General features: G+C 45.0%; 1 protein-coding gene across 6 annotated transcripts in view; it reads left to right on the top strand.

Moving 5' to 3' along the window:
* RUSC2 (RUN and SH3 domain containing 2) overlaps nt 1–25,297 on the top strand; it is a 109,422-nt gene that overhangs the window by 64,925 nt on the left and 19,200 nt on the right. For all 6 annotated transcript variants that reach the window (XR_016306311.1, XR_016306312.1, XM_089653335.1 and 3 more), the window contains 6 exons: nt 2,580–2,714; nt 5,277–5,353; nt 10,245–10,419; nt 16,203–16,308; nt 20,284–20,330; nt 21,744–22,635. Coding sequence is in view for 4 of the 6 variants with exons in the window: in XM_089653335.1 (XP_089509461.1) it covers nt 2,580–2,714; nt 5,277–5,353; nt 10,245–10,419; nt 16,203–16,308; nt 20,284–20,330; nt 21,744–22,635 (1,432 nt within the window). In the remaining 2 variants the exon portion in view is untranslated. The remainder of the gene's footprint in view (nt 1–2,579; nt 2,715–5,276; nt 5,354–10,244; nt 10,420–16,202; nt 16,309–20,283; nt 20,331–21,743; nt 22,636–25,297) is intronic.

Here is a 25,297-nt window from a genome sequence, read left to right as displayed (position 1 = left end):
GGGGGAAAGTGTCCAGACTGGAAGGGGGGGAAAGTGTCCAGACTGGAAGGGGGTGAAAGTGTCCAGACCGGAAGGGGGTGAAACTGTCCGGACCGGAAGGGGGTGAAACTGTCCGGACCGGAAGGGGGTGAAAGTGTCCGGACTGGAAGGGGGAGGAAAGTGTCCGGACTGGAAGGGGGAGGAAAGTGTCCGGACTGGAAGGGGGAGGAAAGTGTCCGGACTGGAAGGGGGAGGAAAGTGTCCGGACTGGAAGGGGGAGGAAAGTGTCCGGACTGGAAGGGGGAGGAAAGTGTCCGGACTGGAAGGGGGAGGAAAGTGTCCGGACTGGAAGGGGGAGGAAAGTGTCTGGACCGGAAGGGGGTGAAAGTGTCCAGACTGGAAGGGGGTGAAAGTGTCCAGACTGGAAGGGGGTGAAAGTGTCCAGACTGGAAGGGGGTGAAAGTGTCCAGACTGGAAGGGGGTGAAAGTGTCCAGACTGGAAGGGGGTGAAAGTGTCCGGACTGGAAGGGGGAGGAAAGTGTCCGGACTGGAAGGGGGAGGAAAGTGTCCGGACTGGAAGGGGGAGGAAAGTGTCTGGACTGGAAGGGGGTGAAAGTGTCCGGACTGGAAGGGGGGGAAAGTGTCCGGACAGGAAGGGGGGGAAAGTGTCCGGACAGGAAGGGGGGTGAAAGTGTCCGGACTGGAAGGGGGGGAAAGTGTCCGGACAGGAAGGGGGGTAAAAGTGTCCGGACTGGAAGGGGGGAAAGTGTCCGGACTGGAAGGGGGAGGAAAGTGTCTGGACTGGAAGGGAGTGAAAGTGTCCGGACTGGAAGGGAGTGAAAGTGTCCGGAAAGGAAGGGGGTGAAAGTGTCCGGACAGGAAGGGGGTGAAAGTGTCCGGACAGGAAGGGGGGAAAGTGTCCGGACTGGAAGGGGGTGAAAGTGTCCGGACAGGAAGGGGGGGAAAGTGTCCGGACTGGAAGGGGGTGAAAGTGTCCGGACTGGAAGGGGGGGAAAGTGTCTGGACTGGAAGGGGGGAAAGTGACCGGACAGGAAGGGGGGGAAAGTGACCGGACAGGAAGGGGGGGAAAGTGTCCGGACTGGAAGGGGGTGAAAGTGTCCGGACTGGAAGGGGGAGGAAAGTGTCCGGACTGGAAGGGGGAGGAAAGTGTCTGGACTGGAAGGGGGTGAAAGTGTCCGGACTGGAAGGGGGGGGGGAAGTGTCTGGAATGGAAGGGGGTGAAAGTGTCCGGACTGGAAGGGGGGAAAGTGTCCGGACAGGAAGGGGGGGAAAGTGTCCGGACAGGAAGGGGGGTGAAAGTGTCCAGACTGGAAGGGGGGGAAAGTGTCCGGACAGGAAGGGGGGTGAAAGTGTCCGGACTGGAAGGGGGGGAAAGTGTCCGGACTGGAAGGGGGAGGAAAGTGTCTGGACTGGAAGGGAGTGAAAGTGTCCGGACTGGAAGGGGGTGAAAGTGTCCGGACAGGAAGGGGGTGAAAGTGTCCGGACAGGAAGGGGGTGAAAGTGTCCGGACAGGAAGGGGGGGAAAGTGTCTGGACTGGAAGGGGGTGAAAGTGTCCGGACAGGAAGGGGGGGAAAGTGTCCGGACTGGAAGGGGGTGAAAGTGTCCGGACTGGAAGGGGGGGAAAGTGTCTGGACTGGAAGGGGGGGAAAGTGACCGGACAGGAAGGGGGGGAAAGTGACCGGACAGGAAGGGGGTGAAAGTGTCCAGACTGGAAGGGGGTGAAAGTGTCCAGACTGGAAGGGGGTGAAAGTGTCCGGACTGGAAGGGGGTGAAAGCGTCCGGACTGGAAGGGGGTGAAAGCGTCCGAAAGGAAGGGGGGGAAGTGTCCGGACTGGAAGGGAGGGAAAGTGTCCGGACTGGAAGGGAGGGAAAGTGTCCGGACTGGAAGTGGTTAATTACACCACAAATGTTTGATGGTTGGCAGGGAATCCCATTTCCTGACCATTGTTTTGTACGGCCTCCATTATTCTGCCCGGAGGTCAGAGAGTGAGGTGACAACACGGATCATGAGGGGTTTTTACAAACGGTCTCATCTATAGTGACATACAAGAGAGTCGTATTAATGTTTGCTATAGAATGTGAAGATGTTTAATTCGGGTAGATAACTTGCACTGACTGTTGGGTTCTGGGCAGGGGTGGAACAGGGGTGGACTGACCATTTGGGAACTCTGGCACTGCCCAAGGGCCCGGGGTCAGTAGGGGGCCCCATGAGATGCCCCTGGTACCTTTCATAGACTTTTTTGAGTGTGGGCGAGGACACAGGGGCCCCATGATCCCCTATTGCCCGGGGGCCCCATGGGTTGTCAGTCCACCCCTGGGGCGGACTGACAACTCATGGGGCCCCCGGGCAATAGGGGATCATGGGGCCCCTGTGGCCTTGCCCACACTCAAAAAAAGCCTATAAAAAGGTACCAGGGGCATTTCATGGGGCCCCCTACTGACCCTGGGCCCTCGGGCAGTGCCCGAGTGCTTGAATGGTCAGTCCGCCGCTGGTTCTGGGACTCTTCATGTCATCCTGATGACCTTCATCTGCTGATGTTTCATTCCTATATATCCAATTATTGATTCCTCTCCACAGGAAAGCCGTCCTCTCTCAGCTCCAGCGACTTTTTCCCCGATTATTTTTCCGTCACGGAGCGCCCCCCGGCTGAGTTTTGTCTGTCTCCCGATGGCAGCGCCGAATCTGTCTCCATCGATCTCCTACAGAAGAGAGGTGAGTCGTTCAGTAATATTCGATGGAGGAGGACCGCTTGTATGATGACAAAGGAGACTGCAGCTAGACGTGTGCAAGATCCAAATGTCTCCAAATCAAAATTTCGGAACAAAATTTCCATTATTCGGAGATTTGCATGAATCCAAACTTCCGAATTACAATAGTAACGAATTTAAACAAATTCGTAATGACGAATCGTAATTTCATCCAAAATTGAATCGAATCGAATTAAAAAACAAAACTGAATTTGAAAACAAATTCAAAATATAAACATATTGCCGACTATTGTTCATTTCCTGCAAAGACTACGTGTATTAGTGTTATTGCTGCCTTCCAAAATTCAGATTTTGAAATGAATAGAATATAAAAGAATAGAGTAAAATAGAATAGAATGGAATAGAAAATAAAGGACTATAACAGAATAGAATATAAAAAAATTGAATAGATTAGAACATAATGGAATAGAAAGAAAACCGCCGTCTTCCGAAATTTGAATTATTAAAAGAATAGAATATAATAAAACAGAATAGCATAGAAAATAAAGGACTAAAACAGAATAGAATAGAAAACTATAGAACAGAAAATAAAAGGATAGAATAGAAAAAATGGAATAGAATAAACTCAAAAGAATATAGCCTTCTTCCAATATTCAAATTTTGAAAAGAATAGAATAAAACAGAATAGAAAATAATAGAATATAAAAGACTATAATAAAATAGAATAGAAAATAAAGAAATAGAAAAGAATAAGAATAGAAAAAAAATGAATAGATTAGAAAATAATTGAATATAAAGAATATAGCTGTCTTCTGAATAGAATAAAAGAATAGAATAGAATAAAACAAAATAGAGTAAAACAGAAAAGAATAGAACGGAAAATAAAAGAATAGAATAAAATGGTTATAACAGTCTTCAGAAATTTGAATTTTGAATAGAAACAGCTATTCTTCACAATGGATTCAGATCAATATTTGAGTTTGATTTGAATACTTTGAATCCGTTGGAAAAATTTTAATCCAGTAAAAAAATGAATAAATGAAACAAAATTAGTAATTTAACGAATGGATCTGAAATGAAACTAATTTTGCTTTCTGCCCAAATCAACTGCAACATTGTTGTCACGAATAAATCCAGAAATAATCATCGACAACCCATATATGGGCGCAGTGCTGCCTGGAACTAGGGAGGAAAATGATCTCGGGGGGAGGGGCTTATTTCAGATCATTACAAAATGAACAAACAGTGTGGTCAGGCAGTGGGGGAAGTGAATACTATTCTGGGGGTTCATCACTAGAGGGGTCACCGGCAGGAGGAAGGAGGTCCTGATTCCTCTATATAGATCTTTATATCACTAGAGGGGTCACCGGCAGGAGGAAGGAGGTCCTGATTCCTCTATATAGATCTTTATATCACTAGAGGGGTCACCGGCAGGAGGAAGGAGGTCCTGATTCCTCTATATAGATCTTTATATCACTAGAGGGGTCACCGGCAGGAGGAAGGAGGTCCTGATTCCTCTATATAGATCCTATCACTAGAGGGGTCACCGGCAGGAGGAAGGAGGTCCTGATTCCTCTATATAGATCCTATCACTAGAGGGTCACCGGCAGGAGGAAGGAGGTCCTGATCCCTCTATATAGATCTTTATATCACTAGAGGGGTCACCGGCAGGAGGAAGGAGGTCCTGATTCCTCTATATAGATCTTTATATCACTAGAGGGGTCACCGGCAGGAGGAAGGAGGTCCTGATTCCTCTATATAGATCTTTATATCATTAGAGGGGTCACCGGCAGGAGGAAGGAGGTCCTGATTCCTCTATATAGATCCTATCACTAGAGGGGTCACCGGCAGGAGGAAGGAGGTCCTGATTCCCCTATAGATCTTTATATCACTAGAGGGGTCACCAGCAGGAGGAAGGAGGTCCCGATTCCTCTATATAGATCTTTATATCACTAGAGGGGTCACCGGCAGGAGGAAGGAGGTCCCGATTCCTCTATATAGATCTTTATATCACTAGAGGGGTCACCAGCAGGAGGAAGGAGGTCCCGATTCCTCTATATAGATCTTTATATCACTAGAGGGGTCACCGGCAGGAGGAAGGAGGTCCTGATTCCTCTATATAGATCCTATCACTAGAGGGGTCACCGGCAGGAGGAAGGAGGTCCTGATTCCTCTATATAGATCCTATCACTAGAGGGGTCACCGGCAGGAGGAAGGAGGTCCTGATTCCTCTATATAGATCCTATCACTAGAGGGGTCACCGGCAGGAGGAAGGAGGTCCTGATTCCTCTATATAGATCTTTATATCACTAGAGGGGTCACCAGCAGGAGGAAGGAGGTCCCGATTCCCCTATATAGATCTTTATATCACTAGAGGGGTCACCAGGAGGAAGGAGGTCCTGATTCCTCTATATAGATCTTTATATCACTAGAGGGGTCACCGGCAGGAGGAAGGAGGTCCTGATTCCTCTATATAGATCATTCGGTATCCTGTAGGAAGGTGTGAATGGATGAATCTGCTGATCCCGGAGTTCAGTGATATGACTTGCATCTCTTTGCTCCCCAGGGCTGGTGAAGGCCGTCAATATTGCAGTCGATCTGATTGTGGCTCATTTTGGCACAAGCCGAGACCCCGGAGTGAAGGTAAAGTGACAACACTCTGAAGTTCAGATACAGCCTGGCTGGAGGACACCCAGCATCATCTAGCTCATTCCAAACTAACCTCACAGCCCCTGGCCCAGCCCCTTCCATTCATTGGATTTAAGTTCTTCCAATCATGGAGACTCATCTTCCCATGCCAGTGTTACATACAATGCTCTGCAAATACAGCCTGCCTTGGAATGCCCACACCTCGTGTCCTGACTGGAGGATGTCCATCATCATCTTGCCCTTTCCTCCCCAGTCTGAATGTCCCTGGCCCACCATATCATAGAGGGTCACCATATCATATATGGACCCACCAATCATAGAGGGTCACCATATCATATATTCACCCACCAATCATAGAGGGTCACCATATCATATATACACCCACCAATCATAGAGGGTCACCATATCATATATGGACCCACCAATCATAGAGGGTCACCATATCATATATTCACCCACCAATCATAGAGGGTCACCATATCATATATGGACCCACCAATCATAGAGGGTCACCATATCATATATTCACCCACCAATCATAGAGGGTCACCATATCATATATACACCCACCAATCATAGAGGGTCACCATATCATATATACACCCACCAATCATAGAGGGTCACCATATCATATATTGGCCCACCAATCATAGAGGGTCACCATATCATATATTGGTCCACCAATCATAGAGGGTCACCATATCATATATACACCCACCAATCATAGAGGGTCACCATATCATATATTGGCCCACCAATCATAGAGGGTCACCATATCATATATTGGCCCACCAATCATAGAGGGTCACCATATCATATATTGGCCCACCAATCATAGAGGGTCACCATATCATATATTGGCCCACCAATCATAGAGGGTCACCATATCATATATACACCCACCAATCATAGAGGTTCACCATATCATATATGGACCCACCAATCATAGAGGGTCACCATATCATATATGGACCCACCAATCATAGAGGGTCACCATATCATATATACACCCACCAATCATAGAGGTTCACCATATCATATATGGACCCACCAATCATAGAGGTTCACCATATCATATATGGACCCACCAATCATAGAGGGTCACCATATCATATATTGGCCCACCAATTATAGAGGGTCACCATATCATATATTGACCCACCAATCATAGAGGGTCACCATATCATATATTGGCCCACCAATTATAGAGGGTCACCATATCATATATACACCCACCAATCATAGAGGGTCACCATATCATATATGGACCCACCAATCATAGAGGGTCACCATATCATATATGGACCCACCAATCATAGAGGGTCACCATATCATATATGGACCCACCAATCATAGAGGGTCACTATATCATATATTCACCCACCAATCATAGAGGGTCACCATATCATATATTCACCCACCAATCATAGAGGGTCACCATATCATATATGGACCCACCAATCATAGAGGGTCACTATATCATATATTCACCCACCAATCATAGAGGGTCACCATATCATATATTCACCCACCAATCATAGAGGGTCACCATATCATATATACACCCACCAATCATAGAGGTTCACCATATCATATATGGACCCACCAATCAGAGGTTCACCATATCATATATACACCCACCAATCATAGAGGGTCACCATATCATATATTGGCCCACCAATCATAGAGGGTCACCATATCATATATGGACCCACAAATCATAGAGGGTCACCATATCATATATTGGCCCACCAATCATAGAGGGTCACCATATCATATATTGACCCACCAATCATAGAGGGTCAGTATGTAGACCACCTAGGGCGGTCCACATGCAAACACATCCTGCCTAGAAATGCCCACTCCTCCAGACTGACACCTGCCCATCAAGGTCTTTTGTTATTTGCATAACTCCTCCCAACAGCCAGCCCTCTACTTGCATCAGGACTGAGGGGAGGAGTACTAAGGCAGGGTGTGGTGAAGTTTTCAGGAAGCTATGCTGGCCCCTCCCATCAGCCATCATCTACCTGCATTGCAGAGAGAAGCGCAGAGACCCAGTGATTACTTCACTGAGCCTAAAATTTGTATTAATAACAGAAAGGTTTGATATAAACATGTAATTAGCATGTTGGGGGGGGGAATAATCAGATTAAACATCGGCTTTCAGAACACACTAATGATCTGGAGCCATGAAGCGGATTAGGTTTTCATTCAGCGCACAATGACATTTCCTGTCAATAAACCACATAAATGAGTCGATGAGCAGCGTCCTGACAACACGGGTTGTCTCTCTGTATAATGACCCCCGTGGATCTATTGATGAGTCCTGAGCACTCCATGGATTTCACACAAAACCACAAATCATTTCATGTCCCGGCCGGACCAATGAGCCTGACAACTGACATGTCATGACGTCATAGCGCTCCACTGACTGTGTTCCTGCAGAGTGCAGCTCATCCATCCTAACCGGGTGAGTTCATAAGCAATTAAAACACCAGCAGAAACTTGATTTTTTTTTTTGGAGGGGTGGGGGAGGGGTGAGTTGCTCTCAGCACATGTGTCGGCGTCCCACGGAAAGGTCCTGACCTTTCCGATCATGTGACCGCCATGACAGCCAATCACGGTGGTCACATGATCCTAAACCCCACCCCTCCCCGCCTTTTAACCGCTTGGTAACCGCGCTATAGCTGAATGACGGCTACAGCTCGGTTGTCCAGTTCTGGGAGGGTGTCGTATGAAGTCCTCCCAGAACGCGCGCCCCCGGCAATCTCTGTGGTCGATGTGTCCTACGGACACAGCTGATCATATGATGTGGTAAAAGGCCAATCACAGCGGCCTTTTACCACGTGATCAGCTGTGTCCAATGAAAAAGCAGATCAGCGGGAAATGCAATTGCCGGTTATCGGATGTACTTTCTTTGTGATGACACAGAGTGAGGAGGGTACTGCCGATAACCAGCGGGTCAGCACTGATCATAAGGGTACTGATGATCAGTGCCCAGCAGTGCCACCCAGCAGTACCCAGCATTGCCCAACAGTGCCACCCACCTTTGCCCAGCAGTGCCACCACCTGTGCCCATCAGTGCCACCCACCTTTGCCCAGCAGTGCCACCCACCAGTGCCCAGTAGTGTCGCCCAGCAGTGCCCATCAGTGCTGCCCATCAGTGATGCTAGTCAGTGCAGCCCGTCAGTGCCCAACAGTGCTGCCAGTTAGTGTGACCCATCAATGCCCATCAGTGCCCAGCAGTACCATCCACCAGTACCCAACAGTGCCACCCACCTTTGCCCAGCAGTGCCCAGCAGCGCCACCCACCAGTGCCCAGCAGTGTCGCCCATCAGTGCTGCCCATCCGTGCCCCCAGTCAGTGCGGCCTCTCAGTGTCCAGCAGTGCTGCCTATCAGTGTCCGTCATTGCTGCATATCAGTTCAGCATCATCAGTGTTGCCTGTCAGTGCCCATCAGTGCTGCCTATCAGTACAGCATCATCAGTGCTGCCTATCAGTGCCCATCAGTGCTGCCTATGTGTGCCACCATCAGTGCTGCCTATCTGTGCCACCTCATCAGGCACATCAGTGCTGCCTATCAGTGCCCATCAGTGATGCCTATCAGTGCAGCCTCATCATTGCACCTCACTGAAGGAGAAAAATTACCTGTTTGCCAAATTTTATAATAGAATCTCTATTTGTGAGAAAAAAAAGATAAAAATGTCATATGGGTACAGTGTTGCATGACCGCGCAATTGTCATTCAAAGTGAGACAGCGCTGAAAGCTGAAAATTGGCCTGGGCAGGAACGGGGTATAAGTGCCTGGGGGGCAAGTGATTAAGGGGTTTCTGATGCCGGGAGGCACCGGCAGTAAGGGGTTAAAAAAGTCCGTGACCCTTTCCAAAAAACGCACCGGGTGAAAATGCAGAGACGTGAACCTGGCCCATAGGAATCCATGTTAAATGGACTTTCTGCGTTTCTGCAAACCTCAGCGGAAAACACTTAGGTGTGAACTTAGACTAATGCAAGCCACAGACGGGTCGAAAACCGGCCATTTTTTTATAAAACAAACGAAAAATCGGTTGTCCGATCGGCCGCCGTTACCACCAACGGTAAAAAAATCGGCCGATTTTCGTCCCATCTACGGCCGGCATTTTTACTTCTGTCCCTGCAGAGAGCTCTGCTTTTATATTTGACATGAAAAAGTATTGCAGTTGTAACAATGTATCCATTTCAGATACAGATGTTTCTATTCGGATACAAATAGATACAATGTTGCAACCGCAAGACTTTTCATATAAAATATAATAGCCAACTGGAATTCTTCTTTTCTTCTTTTTCCTCTTCTTTTTTTTCTTCTTCTTTTTCTTCTTCTTTTTCTTCTTCTTTTTCTTCTTCTTTTTCTACTTCTTTTTCTACTTCTTTTTCTACTTCTTTTTCTACTTCTTTTTCTACTTCTTGCAGGTCACGGTTCATGCGCAGATTTTTTATCGGTAAAACAATTGGCCAATTTGCCCATCATTGCCGGGAAAATCGGCCGCAAATTTTCCAACTTTACCGATAAAAAAAATGTGCCAAAACCCCGAAAAATGGCCGACCAATTAACCCACTAACGGTGCGAAAACCGGCCGATTTTTTTTTTCCAGCCGAAAACCCGTCTATGGCCTGCATAAGGAGGGATTTTTCCAGAAAGGGGTCTAACACCCAATTACAACTTTTCCTTTACCATACTATCCTGGGAACAGTGCCATCTAGCGGCAGACAAGCGAACTGCACCGGCCAACACACAAATGTATTTAAAAAACAGATATAAAACAGTTTATAAATCTGAGATAAAACTGACCCAAAAAAGTTGACCTGAACTATAAAAAAATGTTTTTTTTTTCCTTTTTCCCTTGTTCAGGCCAAGCTGGGGAACAGCTCTGTCAGCCCCAACATCGGACACCTGATTCTGAAATATCTGTGTCCAGCGATCCGGGACATCCTAAGTGACGGCCTCAAGCCCTGGGTCCTGGATGTCATCATCGGCCAGAGGAGGAACGTACCCTGGACAGTGGTGGAGGCCTCCACACAGCTGGGTAAGCTGAACCTGTTCTTCTTCATTTATGTTCTTGCAGATCATTAGATTTTCAGATGATCATTATGTGGAACCTTCTAGATACATTTGTTTTCTAGACATATAATTACTTAGGCCAGCCATACATGGGTCGAAAATCGGACCCAAGAATAATCGGTCGATTTTCGCTCTGTTAGTGGGGTCAATGGCACTGGCCGATTTTCGTGGTTCCTCCCCTTTTTGGTGATCGGACAAATTGAAAAATTCATGAAAATTCGTGAAAAATGACATATTTTTGACTCAATGATGGTCAAATCGTATGATTCTTTTTCCGAAAAGAATATGAGCGTGAGCTGTGACCTGGAAGGAACAGAAGTTTCGCCTGTTATATGGGGTGAACGTTATGACTCGGTCGGCCGATTTTTCAAATCATTGATGGCACCATCGGATTACCGAGCAAAAGACATTTTCAATTTTCAGACGAATAATCGTTCGGAATTCGAACCATGTATGGCCTGCATTACAGTCACCCAGGAGATTGGTGGATATGTTAACACATTTTGGGTGTTAGCTGACTGATTTTTATAGGCGGTTGGGGGTTTTTTGTTTTTTTTTAGGTTATTTTTTTCTTTTGCTTTTCTGTATTTTTGACTTTTGAATATATATATATATTTTTCTCTATAATATATTTGTTCTTTTCCTTTTTCCTTATGATGTAATTTGGGTAATATTGGTATACATCTATTAATTATATATTATATTATGTAATATACTCATTTTATATATATTATTGCTTTATATAAAAAGTTTTTATTATTAATTAACCAAGGCGTGGCACTAATTTAAGCAATTTTCAGTGAACGCGTATGAGAGTGTTTGTAGGCGGGGCCAGTAATGTGTGTGGGGGAGGGATGTTTATAAAAGCATCTTGCTACAATAATTATAATTATTAATAATAATAATAATAATAATAATAATGTATTTTTGACTTTTGAATATATATATTTTTTTCTCTATAATATAATTTTTTTCTTCTTTTCCTTATGATGTTGTTTGGGTAATATTATTATTATTATACAGGATTTATATTATTATTATTATACAGGATTTATATTATTATTATTATACAGGATTTATATAGCGCCAACGGTTTGCTCAGCGCTTTACATTGTATTATGTTGGTACACCTATATTAATTATATATTATTTAATATATTATGTAATATACTTATTTTATATATATTATTGCTTTATATAAAACATTTTTATTGTTAAGTAATCAAGGCGTGGCACTAATTTACGCAATTTTCAGTGAGCGCGTATGAGAGTGTTTTGTAGGTGGGACCAGTAATGTGTGTGGGGGAGGGATGTTTATAACAGCATCTTGCTACAATAATTATAATTATTATGCATTTAAAGTGGTTGTAAAGGCTGAAGGTTTTTTATCTTCATGTATTCTATGCATGAAGGTATTATTATTATTATTCAGGATTTATATAGTGCCAGCAGTTTGCTCAGCGCTTTACAATATAAGTTAAAAAACCTTCTGTGTGCAGCATCCACCGCAGGCCCCCCTAAAACTCACCTAAGCCCCCTCTCGATCCAGCAATGTGCTCTGGAGTCTCGGCAAAAGAGAAGATAAAAGGGGGCGCCATCTAAGTGCAGTAAATGCCGTATTTAATGGCATAGGATTAAATACACTCACAGGAAGCAAGAGCATAAAAATCTCATCTGTGGAAGGGTATGGAGCCACTCCTCTATGTCCTGCAGGTACCGCCGGTCATTCACCTAGGGTGCCATGGGTGTGAGCTGGAACAGTGTGAATCTGTGTGAGCTGGTCAGAAAATCCCCGGACACCATAGAGATGCAGCTGAGCCGGTCAAACGCCGTCTGGACCAGGAAGAGTCCGCGCTGACCAGCATGGAACATACCGGCAGAAATGACATTACCGGAAGAGGCCTGTAGAAGGAGCTAGAGGCTCCGAGCGAGTAGCCTGTGTTCTCTGTGTCCCACATCTAGCCCTCTGCCTTTTCCGGTGACGTCATTCCGCCGGTACGTTCCACTCTGGATGGATGGTGGTCACCGGGATTTGGTGGCTTCCAGCACGTCCTCCTAGTTCCAGGATTCCCTCAGCTGAGACATCACTTCCGGTCACGTGATAGCGGGGGTTGGCACGCATTCAGAGCATGTATGCTCCCTCATCGTACCCTAAGGACGCCATCTTGATGTAGGGCATTTATACTCTCAGCAAGGGGAATCCTCCTACAGACAGACACAGTTTGAGGAGTAAACGACCCACGGAAAGAGGGCTATCATTGCCGTGGGTCGTTTAGTAGGAGGACGTGCTGGAAGCCACCAGCACCACCGCCAGATGCCGGTGACCACAAGCGCAAACCTACTTATGCTTTGTGAGTGGCCTGTATTATCTACTTTTTATTCATTAACCACTTCCTGTCCAGCCCATGTATATAAACGGCCGGACGGGGGCAGTGCAGGGACGGGTTGCCGTTCATAAACAGCGCCCGCCATTTTGGACTGTGCAAGCTCCCTGGGAGCACGCAGCACCGTGAACCAGTGCCCGCTGTGTCCGATCACTGTATGGGACCTCTGTGTGAGGTCCTGATCATGTGATCGCTGATTGGCCAATCAGTGATCACATGAATAGGTGTAAGCAAGATGTCACTTGTGACATCATTGCTTACTACCTGTGAAATCTGTGAATGACCACAGAGATCACATGGTACAGGGCTATTCACAACAGTTTTGTACCATGTGACAAGCTGTGACCAATCACAGCTCACACAGTATTTCTCAATGGCTGCAGGGATGCAGCCAAGTAAGAAGGAGAAACGATTGCGTTTACAGCCTTTATGGGTGTAAAAGCAATCGGTGTAAAAAAAAAAGAAAAAGAAAATATTCATCACCCCCCACAAGTAGTACAGTGTCACTATGGTGACACTGTACTGCTAGGGTGACAGTATGTTAAAAAAAAACATAAATAATAATAATAATATAAAAAAATAAAATAAAAATGTTAAAAAAAAAAAAATTTAATTATAATTTTTAGTAATAAACTAATTTGGGTTATTTTTGTTTTACTAAAAACGATAACTGAATAAATTTTAGCCAAGATTTATGAAGAAAGATTATTTATTTGCAACATTTTATAAAAAACCACTTTTTTTCTAAATTTTTGGACTTTTTCATTCATATAGCAAAAAAAAAGAATCCCAGTGGTGAATAAATACCACCAAAATAAAGCTTTATCTGTCTCAAAAAAATGCTAAAAAATTCATATGGGTACAGTGTTGCATGACCGCGCAATTGTCATTTAAAGTGTGACAGCGCTGAAAGCTGAAAACTGGCCTGGACAGGAAGGGGGGGAAGTGTCCGGACTGGAAGGGGGGGAAAGTGTCCGGACTGGAAGGGGGTGAAAGTGTCCGGACTGGAAGGGGGGAAAGTGTCCGGACTGGAAGGGGGTGAAAGTGTTCGGACTGGAAGGGGGTGAAAGTGTCCGGACTGGAAGGGGGGGGGGAAGTGTCCGGACTGGAAGGGGGGGAAAGTGTCCGGACTGAAAGGGGGTGAAAGTGTCTGGACAGGAAGGGGGTGAAAGTGTCCGGACTGGAAGGGGGGGAAAGTGTCCGGACTGGAAGGGGGGGAAAGTGTTCGGACTGGAAGGGGGTGAAAGTGTCCGGACTGGAAGGGGGGGAAAGTGTCCGGACTGGAAGGGGGTGAAAGTGTCCGGACTGGAAGGGGGGGAAAGTGTCCGGACTGGAAGGGGGTGAAAGTGTCCGGACTGGAAGGGGGGGAAAGTGTCCGGACTGGAAGGGGGGGAAAGTGTCCGGACTGGAAGGGGGGGAAGTGTCCGGACAGGAAGAGGGGAAAAAGTGTCCGGACTGGAAGGGGGGGAAGTGTCCGGACTGGAAGGGGGGGAAGTGTCCGGACTGGAAGGGGGTGAAAGTGTCCGGACTGGAAGGGGGTGAAAGTGTCCGGACTGGAAGGGGGGGAAGTGTCCGGACTGGAAGGGGGTGAAAGTGTCCGGACTGGAAGGGGGTGAAAGTGTCCGGACTGGAAGGGGGGAAGTGTCCGGACAGGAAGGGGGTGAAAGTGTCCGGGCTGGAAGGGGGGGAAAGTGTCCAGACAGGAAGGGGGTGAAAGTGTCCGGACTGGAAGGGGGGGAAAGCGTCCGGACTGGAAGGGGGGGAAAGCGTCCGGACTGGAAGGGGGAGAAAGTGTCCGGACTTGAAGGGGGTGAAAGTGTCCGGACAGGAAGGGGGGTGAAAGTGTCCGGACTGGAAGGGGGGAAAGTGTCCGGACTGGAAGGGGGGAAAGTGTCCGGACTGGAAGGGGGGGAAAGTGTCCGGACTGGAAGGGGGTGAAAGTGTCTGGACTGGAAGTGGTTAAAAAGCTTTTATACTGCACTTAGAAGGCGCTGCCTCTTCCTGATCTTCAACAGGGCCTCTCTAGCTCACTATTGGCTGGCTGCCTCCATTCCATGGTGCATCAGAATTACCTATAGGACCAAAAGTGGACTGACAACTCATGGGGCCCCTGGGCAATAGGGGATCATGGGGCCCCTGTGTCCTTGCCCACACTCAAGGCACACCCAAAAAAGCCTATAAAAGGGGCCCCCTACTGACCCTGGGCCCTCGGACAGTGCTCGAGTGCTTGAATGGTCAGTCCGCCCCTGTATAGGACTCTTTCTAAGGACCTTTTATTTGTATAGTTATTACAGTATATTATTCATGATTTATTTTCCCTAATTCCATCACCATTGATTATATGCTTACTATACTATTGTATGCCACATCCAGGAGTGTCCCTGGGGTGGGTGTCACCTGGTGCGGTAACACTTGGTGACACCCCCTCCGATGATCCCCGCAGAATGGAACGGATCTTCAGATTGAGATAATGGATCGGAGTCCGATCCATTATGCTCCCCAATCTGCAGATCCGATCCATCCTGCGGGGATCGTCGGCTTTCTTTACAACTTACCTTTTCGTGGAGAGGGTCTGGTGTCACCCCGTATAGGTTGCATGCCGATGACCCCCGCAGAATGGATCGGATCTGCGGATTGAGCATAATGGATCGGACTTCGATCCATTATGCTCCCCAATCCACAGATCCCATCCATCCTGCGGGGATTTACAACTTACCTTTTCGTGGTGCAGGTTCGGTGTCACCCCGTGCGGTAGGTGTCACCCGGTGCGGCGCACAGCCCCCGCACCTGCCTCGGGACGCCAGTGGCCACATCTACCACCTTTCTCCATCTCGGAGTGCGCCAAATATTCTCCTTGCCTTTAAGAGAGGATTTCCCCCCTGACTTTGGAGTGATTTTATTTCATTTCCTGTTGCCTCTCCAGGACAGGAAGTGAGGGGATGTCTCCCCAAAGAAACACAGAATAGAAAAATAGATAAATACATAAACTGACAGGGTTTAACATTTCCCTTCTTTATCCAAAACTAAAAAGAATAGTTTATGGGGTCTTGTTATAAACCATTTGTTGGATGTACATGCGTCACGCGCACATTTTGGCTGTAGTTTTACGAACAGATTATTTCTCATGATTGTCAGCGCCATCTAGTGGGCAAAATCGTAGGAATTCATCAATTACACAAATCTGCAAAACCTGCACAGAGGTGCGTGACATTCATCCAATGAGTGTCTTATAAATAGACCCCTATGTGTAAATTACACGGGCACCCCCCCCCCCCCTGGATGTTTACAATATATCAAAAATATTTTTATTATTTCCGACATCGGCTAATGTGTCATCACCTAAACATGTTTTGCTTTTTCCCAGGTCCTTCCACCAAACTGCTGCACACCTTGTGCCAAAAGGTTAACCAGTTTTCTGAGCTGTCCAATCACAGCCTGCGGTTCAATGCCTTCATCTTCGGCCTTCTTAAGTAAGTCTTTTAGTGTTGATTTCACTTCAACCCGTTACATAGTTATATAGTTAGTCTGGCTGAAAAAAGACAAAAGTCCATCCAGTTCAACCATAGAAATAAATAAAAAAATAACATAAAACGTTATAATCCCACACCCACAGTTGATCCAGAGGAAGGCAAAAAAACCAGCAAAGCACGATCCAATTTGCTCCTGCAGGGAAAATATTCCTTCCTGATCCCCCGAGAGGCAATCGGATATTCCCTGGATCAACTTTCCCTATAAATGTTATATCCAGTTATATTCTGTGTATCCAAGAAAAAATCCAGGACTTTCCTACAGCAATCCACTGAGCTGGCCACAACCAACTCTTGAGGGAGTCTATTCCACATTCTCACAGCTCTTACTGTGAAGAAACCTTTCCGTGTTTGGAGATTACATTTCTTTTCCTCCAGACGTAAAGTGTGCCCCCTTGTCCTCTGTGATGACCTCAGGGGGAATAACTACACCGAGTTCACTATATGAACCACTGATGTATTTATACATGGAGATCATATCCCCCCCTTATGTATTATACCTGGAGATCATATCCCCCCTTATGTATTATACATGGAGATCATATCCCCCCTTATGTATTATACATGGAGATCATATCCCCCCTTATGTATTATACATGGAGATCATATCCCCCCTTATGTATTATACATGGAAATCTTCCCCCCTTATGTATTATACATGGTGATCATATCCCCCCTTATGTATTATACATGGAGATCATATCCCCCCTTATGTATTATACATGATGATCATATCCCCCCCCTTATGTATTATACATGGAGATCATATCCCCCCTTATGTATTATACATGGAGATCATATCCCCCCTTATGTATTATACATGGTGATCATATCCTCCCTTATGTATTATACATGGAGATCATATCCCCCCTTATGTATTATACATGGTGATCATATCCTCCCTTATGTATTATACATGGAGATCATATCCCCCCTTATGTATTATACATGGAGATCATATCCCCCCTTATGTATTATACATGGAGATCATATCCCCCTTATGTATTATACATGGAGATCATATCCCCCCTTATGTATTATACATGGAGATCATATCCCCCCTTATGTATTATACATGGAGATCATATCCCCCCCCTTATGTATTATACATGGAGATCATATCCCCCTTATATATTATACATGGAGATCATATCCCCCCTTATGTATTATACATGGAGATCATATCCCCCTTATGTATTATACATGGAGATCATATCCCCCCCTTATGTATTATACATGGAGATCATATCCCCCCTTATGTATTATACATGGTGATCATATCCCCCCTTATGTATTATACATGGAGATCATATCCCCCTTATATATTATACATGGAGATCATATCCCCCCTTATGTATTATACATGGAGATCATATCCCCCTTATGTATTATACATGGAGATCATATCCCCCCCTTATGTATTATACATGGAGATCATATCCCCCCCTTATGTATTATACATGGAGATCATATCCCCCCTTATGTATTATACATGGTGATCATATCCCCCCTTATGTATTATACATGGAGATCATATCCCCCTTATGTATTATACATGGTGATCATATCCCCCCTTATGTATTATACATGGAGATCATATCCCCCCCTTATGTATTATACATGGAGATCATACCCCCCCCTTATGTATTATACATGGAGATCATATCCCCCCTTATGTATTATACATGGAGATCATATCCCCCCTTATGTATTATACATGGAGATCATATCCCCCCTTATGTATTATACATGGAGATCATATCCCCCCCTTATGTATTATACATGGAGATCATATCCCCCCCCCTTATGTATTATACATGGAGATCATATCCCCCCTTATGTATTATACATGGAGATCATATCCCCCCTTATGTATTATACATGGAGATCATATCCCCCCTTATGTATTATACATGGGGATCATATCCCCCCCTTATGTATTATACATGGAGATCATATCCCCCCTTATGTATTATACATGGAGATCATATCCCCCCCTTATGTATTATACATGGAGATCATATCCCCCCTTATGTATTATACATGGAGATCATATCCCCCCTTATGTATTATACATGGAGATCATATCCCCCCTTATGTATTATACATGGAGATCATATCCCCCCCTTATGTATTATACATGGAGATCATATCCCCCTTATGTATTATACATGGAGATCATATCCCTCTTATGTATTATACATGGAGATCATATCCCCCTTATGTATTATACATGGAGATCATATCCCCCTTATGTATTATACATGGAGATCATATCCCTCTTATGTATTATACATGGAGATCATATCCCCCATTATGTATTATACATGGAGATCATATCCCCCTTATGTATTATACATGGAGATCATATCCCCCCTTATGTATTATACATGGAGATCATATCCCCCTTATGTATTATACATGGAGATCATATCCCCCCCTTATGTATTATACATGGTGATCATATCCCCCTTATGTATTATACATGGAGATCATATCCCCCCTTATGTATTATACATGGAGATCATATCCTCCCCTTATGTATTATACATGGAGATCATATCCCCCTTATGTATTATACATGGAGATCATATCCCCCCTTATGTATTATACATGGAGATCATAACCCCCATTATGTATTATACATGGAGATCATATCCCCCCTTATGTATTATACATGGAGATCATATCCCCCCCTTATGTATTATACATGGAGATCATATCCCCCCTTATGTATTATACATGGAGATCATAACCCCCATTATGTATTATACATGGAGATCATATCCCCCCTTATGTATTATACATGGAGATCATAACCCCCATTATGTATTATACATGGAGATCATATCCCCCCTTATGTATTATACATGGAGATCATATCCCCCCTTATGTATTATACATGGAGATCATATCCCCCCTTATGTATTATACATGGAGATCATATACCCCCTTATGTATTATACATGGAGATCATATCCTCCCTTATGTATTATACATGGAGATCATATCCCCCCCTTATGTATTATACATGGAGATCATATCCCCCCTTATGTATTATACATGGAGATCATATCCTCCCTTATGTATTATACATGGAGATCATATCCCCCCCTTATGTATTATACATGGAGATCATATCCCCCCTTATGTATTATACATGGAGATCATATCCCCCCCTTATGTATTATACATGGAGATCATATCCCCCCTTATGTATTATACATGGAGATCATATCCCCCCCTTATGTATTATACATGGAGATCATATCCCCCCTTATGTATTATACATGGAGATCATATCCCCCCTTAATCTCCTCTTCTCAGTAAAGAATACATTCAGTTCCTCTAATCTTTCCTCATAGCTGAGCTCCTCCATGCCTCGTATCAGTTTGGTTGCCCTTCTCTGTACTTTCTCCAGTTCCCCAATGTTCTTTTTGTGAATTGGAGCCTAAAACTGAACTGCATATTCCAGATGAGGCATTACTAATGATTTGTACCGGGGGGGGGGGGGGGAAAGGGGGGAAATGATATCTCTTTCTCTGGAGTCTATACCTCTCCTAATACAAGAGATGATTTTGCTCGCTTTAGAACCCGCAGCTTGGCATTGCATGCTATTATTAAGCTTGTGATCTACCAGAACTCCCAGATCCTTCTCCACCATTGACCCCCCCAGATCTTTCTCCACCATTGACCCCCCCAGATCCTTCTCCACCATTGACCCCCCCAGTTGTACCCCCCTAGTATGTATGATGCATGCGTATTCTTAGCCTCCAAGTGCAGAACTGGGACATCCACAAGTTTGAACATTTTTACTGATTCATACTTTATTAAACTTCTGTAAATGATTGTAATCCATGGAGGTGACCCTGAGAACGTAGTGAACTGATCAGTTTTCTTTGATTTCCTTTCTCTCAGCATTCGGTCGGTTGAGTTTTGGTTTAACCACCTGCATAACCATGAAGGTACGTCCCTTGGATTGTATTACAAACAATTCCTTTTAAACATCAATGCAAGGACAAGTTAGGGGAAGTTTCCTTTCCCTTTACTAAATCAAATACCATTTAAAACAACTATGGAGGTGAAAAATTATCTTTCAAATAATAATAACCTTCCTATCTTTGCCCCTCCCTGCCTACTTTTTTCCTCCCTCCCTTCCTTCCTTTCCTCCTATTCTTCCTTCCTCCTTCCTTCTTCCATCCTTCCTGCATTTTTCTTCCTTCCTTCTTACCATCTCTCGTTTCCTTCCTTACTACTACTTTCTTACCTCTCTCTCTGCTCTTCCTTCCCTCCCTTTCCTCATTCCTTCCCTTCTTCCTTCTTTCCCTCCATCCCTTACTTCCTTCCTTCTTTGCCTCTCTTCCTTCCATCTTATCTTCCCTTCTATTACATCCTTCCTTCTTTCCCTCCCTTTTTTCCTACCTCCCCTTCCTTACTACCTTCCTTACCTCTGTTTTTCTTCTGTATTTCTCCCCTCCCTTTCCTCATTCCCTCCTTTCTTCCTTTTCCTTCCTTACTTCTTTGCCATTCTTCCTTCCATCTTATCTTCCCTCCACGTACATACATCTTTCCTTCTTTCCCTCCCTTCCTTCCTACCTCCCCTTCCTTACTACCTTCCTTGCTTCTTTCTCTCTCGCTTCTCTCTTCCTTCCTTCCCTCCCTTTCTTCATTCCCTCCCTTCTTCCTTTTCCTTCCTTCTTGCAGATTTTACTTCCCTCTTCTCTTCACTTCCTTCCTTCCTTCTCTCCTATTCTTCCTTCCTACTTCCTTTCTTCTCTCATTTTCTTCCTTCCTTCCCTCCCTTCTTTGTCTTCCTACCTTCTTTCTTTCCCTCACTCTCTTCCTTCCTTGTTTCCTTCCCTCCATCCCTCTCTTCCTCCCCTTCCTTCCTTCTTTTTTCCCCCTTCCTTCCTTTCTTCCTTCTTTCATTTCCTCTCTCCTCACTTTTTTTATGCTCTTCCTTCCTTTCTGCTCTCCTTTCCTTTCTACCTCCATTTCTTCCTCTCCCTACCTTCATTCATAACTTCTCGCACTATTTTTTTTCTTTTCTTCTGTCCCTCTTTCCCCTTTCTTATTTCTTTCCCTCCCTCCCTCCTTTCCTTCATATCTTCTTTATTTTTCTTTTTTTCTTTCTTTCTTTCTTTCTTTCTTTCTTTCTTTCTTTCTTTCTTTTTTTCTTTCTCTTTCTTTCTTTCCTTCCTTCCTTCCTTCCTTCCTTCCTTCCTTCCCCTCATTTGCATGTTTTTTCCTTAATTGCTTCCTCCCTTCCCCCAATCCATTCTCCATACTTTCCTTCTTTTGTTCATTCCTTTCCTCTCCTACACTTCCATATTACGAAATGTCAGATTTAAAGTGAGTATCTGTCTCTTTCTTCGCAGACATTATCTGGGCCCATTATGACCCGGTTGGCTTCTTGTCGGTGTCTCATGGTGTTTGCCAGCCTCTGTTTGAAGAGCTCCTGCTCCTCCTGCAGCCTCTTTCTCTTTTACCCTTTGACCTGGACCTTCTATTTGAACACCACCTTGTCCTGATGAGCAGAGAGCAGCAGCAGAAGAAGGAAATGCTCCGTGTGAAGCAGGACCTGCTCCAGTCTGTGCACTCCACCCTTCAGCTGATGAGAAGCCGAGATGAGGAAGAGCAGGGGAGCCAGGAGAAGAAAAGCCTTGAGAAGACATCCTTAGAGTCCTCTGATACTGAGAGGCCCACAGGAGAAGGAGCTGCCTGTGTAGAAGTTGGTGAAGAGCAAAAGAAGGAGAACGCTGTGGAGATAAAAAGAGACAAACAAGCTGGGTGGTGGTACCAACTGATGCAGAGCTCTCAAGTCTACATCGAGAACTCCTCCGACACTACCAGGTTCACACGCCAGGACAGGCGAAGACCGGGAAATGGCGGAACTCCTAAAAAAGTACCACCACCCAGAGAGGGAGTTGTTGAAGGAGCTGAGGCCTGTCCTGCTGTGGAAGGAATGGCAGAGGAGAAGCCACCAAAGAAAGACACAGTTGAGGACAGTCATAAGGAAGAGAAAAAGTCCTGGATGGGAAGCCCTCCTGAGTCAGTACTCAATGAACTTAAACAAGGGAAGGAGAAGGAGAGCCGGAGCTCCCAAAAGGACTCTCAGCCCAGCGGACAAGAGGCAGCAAAAGAGAACATTCAGGGCAGTCCGATCAGGAAATGGGGACACTTGTTTGGATCCAGGAAACCCCTGAGTGAAGCCAGGAAACCCCTCAGTGAAGCCAGGAAACCCCTCAGTGAAGCCAAGCAGACAAACAGGTGAAATCAATATGTTATGATTATCTGGTAGACATGTGCATGCTTGAAATTTGCCTTTCATTTCGTTTCGGATGCATCCGTTCTTTGAAGAATTTCGTTTCGTTATATATATGTTATGTCAACCAGATTCGGTTTTTGGAATTTGTTTCATATCTTTGGCATTCGTTTCGTATATTCGTTGGTCCGAATATTTTGCACCCGGAAGATTGCTATATATTCGATATATTATCGAATCGAAAGGATTCAATATTTTTGGACGCTAGTCCAACCCACCAAGAGTAGTGGCATGAGCTGATTGGACAATACCGAATGGTGTCATGTGCATCAGAATTAAACCCCCTGGCGGTATTCCCGAGTGTAGCTCGGGGTAAAGTTTCAGCACCACAAGCGGTAACCCCGAGTTACACTCGGGAATACACTGCAGCGTTGCTCCGGGATCCCCTCTTCACTTACCTTGTCCTGCGCTCCCGCGATGTCCCCCCTGCAGTGTCCCCAGCAATGTCCTCTGGCCGATGCCGGCATCCGTCTTCCGGGTTCCGTTCCCTGCGACGTCGGGATGTACGGGGGACGGAACTGGCGGGAAATTTGAAAATGACAAAAAGTGACATTCACTAAATACACTAAAATCACATAATATAACATTCCTGTATCAAACCATTTCACATACATTTTGTCCCGAGTGCTTTGTCCGGCGCCCTGCCTGCATTATTACTGTTCTTTCTGCCTGGAAACTGAGAAACGTCCATGGCGTCCAAAAAGCGTCCCTTTAGGTCAGACGCGGTTTTAGACCGGCTAGAGAACAGCGATAGTAAATCAGAACCACTTGCAGAATTGAGTGATAATGATTCGTGGGGGAAATTCCTCATCAGACACTGAAAACGATTCTGCGACTGAGCTCAGTGATGGGCGAACTTGGCGCTCTATTTCACATTTCAGTGTTTTTGGTTTGATTATATTATTGAATTACATTTATTATTATTATATTATTATTTTTTATGATTATTTATTATATTATAATTTATGATTTCGTGTTTCAAATTTTATCCTCCCCGGGATGTTTACTAGACTCTTGTTCGGACAGATTTCAGTGAGTTATTCCTAAAAATTACAGCCTACAATAAAAAACTACATATTTCCATTCAAAAAAATGTACCGCTTTGAGCACAGAAATATGGACATAATCAGACCGCCAAGGATGTTAATGGATGGAACAAAACTTGGATCCATTCGTTATCCGAATCCGAAATATTAAACAAATTTGAAATTTGAATTAATTTTCCCATAACCTCAAACTACTATCGCATCATGTGACGTCATCCGAACAAAACGAATGCAGTTGTTAATTTTGTTATAACTTTTATGTGGATTCTTTGCCATTTGTTTTTTGCATCCATCAGATTTGTATACATCCGAATCTCCAAAAATTAAATTTTCAGCCGAAAAACATTTAAAAATGATACAAATCCCACATGTCTATTATTTGGTATTGTGTCAGAACACCGGACAGAGGAGAACTGTTTGCAACAAAAAGGTTCTTTGTCATGCACTGAAAAAAATAAGCTGTAATGTAATTGGTTCCGGTGAACAACACGAGTCTACTGTCAGGCAGTATGAAAAATGAGACTTCGTGGTCTACTTCTTTGGACGAAGGTCACACACATTCATGCTGGAATGAATTTTTCCTGTATTTTCTGCAATAGATGAATCTCTATGATCAGCAGCGCCATCTAGTGACCAATATGGGGGTATGAAGTATTTTAGAAAACTATACCTCATTTTGGACACTAGATGGAGCTGACGTGATCATAGGAATTAATCTATTAGAGAAAATACGGGGAAAAAGCATCCAGTCTGCCATGTGTGTGACATTCAATGAATATTTTATAACGCCGGGTATTTCTCACGGATTAGGTCCTGGGCTGCAAGCTCTGGAGGGAATCACTAAGCCTTTTCCTGGTATCATCCTGACACCAATGCCTAGAACCAGGGCAGGTTCTAGACTCTTTTGTGCCCTAGGCAAGACCAGCTACTTACACCTCCCCCCCCAAAAAAAAAAAACCTTTAAAATTTTGACCTTGTGCAGGGATGCTTCTCACCTCCTTGCCAATGTGGAGACTGACTGGGGACCTGGAAGGGAGGAAGTGATGGTGCGCGCAGCACGGCTTGCATGACACCTCTTTGGCTTGGTCTCCAGTTATCATCATCCAATCCTGTCTGGGGACAGTGACACCAGGACCCGGAAGTGATGTTTTACATGTTGCTTCTGGGTCAATAACAGGAAGGGGAGATCGGTAAGCAGGTGTTCGCTGCTCTCCCTCCCTTCTACTGGCCATGCAGGTCCCAGGTCCGCTGATGGGAGCGCAGAGCCTGGGAAGCACGGCAGGGCACATGGGGGGGTGGAAGCAATCTGGTGGCTGCACAGCTATGGGAACATTTCCCCCTGACAGTCAGATTTACACACCCTCAAGGAGATGCGTCCTGTTAGTTTATTACACTTGTGTTTGAGGGACATTAAAAATGGGCGACTGAGTCACACTTTTACCGTCCCCCGACCACTCCCCATTATGCTGCAAAGGCACTGCCACCGTAGTAAGGCAGCAAGGAGTTTTACACGACACCCCGCCACTATTGCCATACTATGGTGACAGTGCCTTTGCAGTAT

This window comes from Staurois parvus, unplaced genomic scaffold, assembly GCF_062004578.1.
Source record: "Staurois parvus isolate SC_StPar_1 unplaced genomic scaffold, SC_StPar_1.0 ptg000706l, whole genome shotgun sequence".
Classification (NCBI taxonomy): domain Eukaryota; kingdom Metazoa; phylum Chordata; class Amphibia; order Anura; family Ranidae; genus Staurois; species Staurois parvus.
Note: the sequence above shows the minus strand (reverse complement) of the source record. Positions and strands in the feature narration are given on the sequence as shown.